General features: G+C 43.2%; 1 protein-coding gene across 1 annotated transcript in view; it reads left to right on the top strand.

Annotated features, from left to right (window-relative positions):
- parp4 (poly (ADP-ribose) polymerase family, member 4) overlaps window positions 1-4292 on the top strand; it is a 27463-nt gene extending 23171 nt beyond the window's left edge. The window contains exons 30-36 of the mRNA XM_035676327.1: window positions 270-419; window positions 511-657; window positions 1082-1917; window positions 2218-2278; window positions 2995-3097; window positions 3323-3455; window positions 3775-4292. Coding sequence (XP_035532220.1) covers window positions 270-419; window positions 511-657; window positions 1082-1917; window positions 2218-2278; window positions 2995-3097; window positions 3323-3455; window positions 3775-3982 — 1638 coding nt within the window. The 3' untranslated portion in view covers window positions 3983-4292. The remainder of the gene's footprint in view (window positions 1-269; window positions 420-510; window positions 658-1081; window positions 1918-2217; window positions 2279-2994; window positions 3098-3322; window positions 3456-3774) is intronic.
- The last annotated feature ends 6 nt before the right edge of the window (window positions 4293-4298 follow it).

The raw sequence follows: 4298 nt of genomic DNA, 5'->3' as shown, positions 1-4298 counted from the left end.
TATATCAAAGATATGTGATCTTTGCATGTTGGCCGATATCAAGTACCAATCAGATGTATATTATTATTTTTTAACAGCTGTATGCTACTAACCCTGTATGCTGTTCAACTGTTTGCTGACACATTGCTGACATTTAGCTGGCGCTAGCAGGGTCCTGTTTCAGGGCTAATTAACTGTGATACTGATTGCTAAAGAGACTAGCTGAAACCTGATTTTGACATCATATTTTGCAGCTCCTAAAATAAACAAACTTATCTACCTTGTTTTAGGATTCAGAAGAAACAGAGGGCTTCACGGACATCCCCAAGCTGATCGCAGAGGAAGATGTGGACTTCCTCCCGTACGTCAGCTGGATTTCTCCTCAAGATAGTGAAGAGGAATGGATGGTAGCAGAATGTGTAGAATTTGATTCGATAATGGTGTGTAATCATGGGAGAGGGTGGAGCAAATTAGCTTGTTGTGATTTGCCAGTTGTCACTTTTATGAGCTGCATTTGTCTCTCTGCTGTAGGACTTTTGCAATTTTGATTGTGAAGCAATAGATGGGTTTGCATATGAAGAAGAGGGAGAATATAGCGGGAGTGAAGAGGATGAAGATCAATGTGAGGATGGCGCGGAAGATTATTTGGCGCCAGAAATGGATATTGTACAGGATCAGGTTTGTCCCTTCACGCACAAACCGCAGCTGCATATTTGCTCTTTTGGAAGGACAACAAATGCATTTCTAGATCAAGCTGTTAATTTGAATGCATGGACAGTTGGAAAAATAACAAATAAATATCACTTAATAGCTTGACCAATCCTAAATTAGCATCACACGTCCTTGTGTGGCATCACACCTATTATTTTTAAGCAGGACAATGCACACTGCTCCACTCATCTGTAATGAGTTCATGTGTAAAGTCATTGATGAAGACTTATGTTCCTCCTGCATGTGCTTCACAAAGACCCAAAAGTTTGCTTGACAGAATTGATCTGAAAACAGATTTTTGTGTGTGAAGTACAGTGAACTGGTGGGGGTGTTTAAAAAGCGCACACGAGGAGTTTTAACTTAACGTTGTCTTTTATCTCTCCTTTTGCAGTTGCCTGTACGTGACTCCATATGCCACATGAGCAATGATCTTCCTCCTCCTGTTTCATTGTTTCATGTTCCTCTGTGTCACTATTCACCTGCACTTCCACCGCTACGCAGCTCACCTTCCACTGGTGCTCCAGCTCCATCTTATCTTTCTCCTCCACTCCCTCTCTATCGTGCTCGCCCTGCTATGCTGCGACATCATCCTCCTCCTCCTTCTTCTCCTCCTCCTCCATCCATTCGTCCCATTGTTGGTCAGCTTTTGTCATATGACCCTTCTTCACCTCCTCCTCGTCCTCCTCCTCATCCATCCATTGGTGGTCCCATTGTTGGTCAGCCTTTCTCATATGACCCTTCTCCACCTCCTCCTCCTCCTCCTCCTGCATCCATTGGTGCTACCATTTTTGCTCAGGCTGTCTCATATGGTTCTTCTTTGCCTCGTCCATTTGCTTTCAATTCTGCTGTTCCTGGCTTTTCCTTCGGAGCTTCTCCACCTACCAGGCGCTATTTTGGTTCTGCAGCGCATCCAGTCAATCTGTCAGTGAAGGAAAATGTAATAGAGACTTCCATGATCTCCGCGGCATCTGCAAAGTCTGCAGATAATCTGATTGGTCAAAGCAAAGCATCACCAGTCTCCGTTATCACCACTAACACATCGGGAACCCCAACCGTCTCTCTTCGGTACTCTCAGGAACAAGATCACAGTTTTGATTTTGGTTTTGTTGGCTCTAAATTTGGAGGTGCATTCTCTAGGACATCAGAATCCTCTTCTAGAGTACTTGGTGGTCACGCTGTGAAGTTACGGAAGTGCTCTCGACCTCTGCGTTCTCGCTCTCTCTTTGAGTAAGTCCCAAAACGTATTATTGTAAGACAATTGTTGCTCTGCTTATTTAAAATGGCTACAAGGCTTTGGTTGACAAAATGAAAACAGTATCAGTTATCTGTATGTTAACTGACTAGTGGATTGAAAGTTATTTTGTGCATGTGTATCTATGCATGTGGAAGAAAGAGAAAGTCACCTCAAGTGTGTGTGTGTGTGTGTGTGTGTGTGTGTTATGTTTACATTTCTAGGTGTACGTGTGGTTATAATATGTAATATTGCCAATATTCACTTAGAGTCCTGTTGTGTTCATGTTGTTTCAGGTCAGAACATCCTGAAGCACTGAAGCTCAGTTGGACAAAGATCTTCCAGATGCAGCATTCAGTAAGATGTGATACAATTTCATTAAATCTGCTTGAATGTTGCACTTGAACAGATGAAACTAAGAACACAAATCATGGCTTCATTTCATTCCAGTGTATCAACTCCAGGGCCCTGATATTGTGTATGCTGGCTAACTCGTGCCTACTCCCTAATTTAAGCCATTGCTGTTCCTGCTGGCAAGATAGAATGTGCAGTGCAGTGGTTTCCAACCGTTTTCCTTGAGGGGACCCCTTTTCTATCATTGGAGTAAAATGACTCTGACAATGCATAACACTAATAGTACAGAACAACTGACAGACTGTACAAACACTTGTGTTCAGGTCTTCAAAGTTTAGATCTCAAATAAAAAAAACAACTAAAATAAATATCAGATCATCAGAAATTGCATTTTTTCACAGAAATGAATACAAAGCTGAGGTATAGGCTTACTGTGTGTATTTTTGAAGTTTTCTTACAACCCTTAAAATCCCAACTACATGAAGCTTTGGTGACCCCACGTGGGGGTCCTGTCCTCCAGGTTGGGAACTACTGATTTAGTGGATACTGTTGTCCAAAACAACTTGCACTACTGTTTTTTGTTTGTTTTATTTTAAGGTTGCACTGTCCTTGACTATAACATGCATGCTCATACTGGCAGTCCTGAGGGAAGTCGGACATTAATGTTTTGCTGCCACTTTGCATAGGAATTGAATTTTCTTTTGATCTGTGTGTTGCAGGAGGGCTACTGGGAGTTAACCACAGAGCTGGGAGAATTAATAAATGTCGATGTAGATCTCTTTGCCAACGTGTTCCTGAAAAGCAAGGGCATCAGTTCTCTAGGTGAGAACTCCTAAAATCAGTTTCAGGCCTTCAGTTTTAATATCTTTTGCATTTCAGATCATTTTGAACCAATCTTTCTGGGACTGTAAGATTGGGAATATACAGTGGGGACAGAAAGAGTAATTTAGTAATTGATCAACCATGTATGGACCAATCGTTACAGCTGTACTGTACCGTTATAACTGTGATCCCCTGTGTGTGTGTGCATGTGTGTGTATGGTGTAGGTGCGAGGGCCCATGCAGACATCCTAAAGCTGGTGGCGACACTTCTGGTTCTGCAGCTGATGAGGGTGAAAAAGCTTGAGGAAGGCAAACTGCTGCGCACCCTCTTCTGCCTGGACGACTCCTCTCAGACCAGGTCAGTCCAAAAATCAGACAAAACCACATGAAGATGGCGTGTTCACTTTTTTGGTATTTGTGGAAATGTTCGCACCAGGACATGTGGGGACAAAGACAAGTGTGATGATGTCTTATGTTGATGAAGCAAATCTTTCTGAGCCTGAGGTTCAGTTAGAATCACATGTGGGTTACCACCTACAGTAGATTTAAAATGTCATTTAAAAACACTGCATTGATCAATCCTAATTGTCTCTGTTTCTCTGGATGATTTTGTAACCTAGCTGTCACTGTTCCCAGAGCGGCTACCTCTTTTGGTAACTACTGACTTTTACTTCTAGGCCTGAGCGGTGGGAGGAGCTGAAAAGAGCGGTGGACTGGGTCTGCTGGGCCGACCGGCAGTACCCATGTGTCTACAGCCGACTGGAGTTTGGGCTGAGCTGGGAATCCTCCACGCGTCAGCTGCTGGGCTACGAAGGCCTCCCTCCCTTCTCACCTCTCAGTGGTCTGAACCTGCAGAAGACCGCTGCCCCGTTACTGGTCCACTAAGCGGGCCAGCTGGAGGAGAAGATAGTGTGAGGGGTTGAGATTATCTTTTTAGATGTAGACTAATTTCTTTGCCCAATGTAAAGGACTTTAAACTGTCAGTGTCTTGAATTGAACCTTCCTAAGTCCCGCCCCTTTTAACTCTGTACTCCAATAGCAGTTGAGCCATTGATCAGAACCTTTCCCGTGCTGAGATATGCTACGTGCTAGGCTCGTCTATGCTGGAAAGACAACCACATTCTAAAGATAGCTAAAAGATAAACACGACATATATTGTCACATCTTACGTTAGCTAGCTAATGTTAGCAAAATGCTAGGT

This window comes from Morone saxatilis, unplaced genomic scaffold, assembly GCF_004916995.1.
Source record: "Morone saxatilis isolate NCDOM2014 unplaced genomic scaffold, NCSU_SB_2.0 Contig5, whole genome shotgun sequence".
Lineage (NCBI taxonomy): Eukaryota > Metazoa > Chordata > Actinopteri > Moronidae > Morone > Morone saxatilis.
Note: the sequence above shows the minus strand (reverse complement) of the source record. Positions and strands in the feature narration are given on the sequence as shown.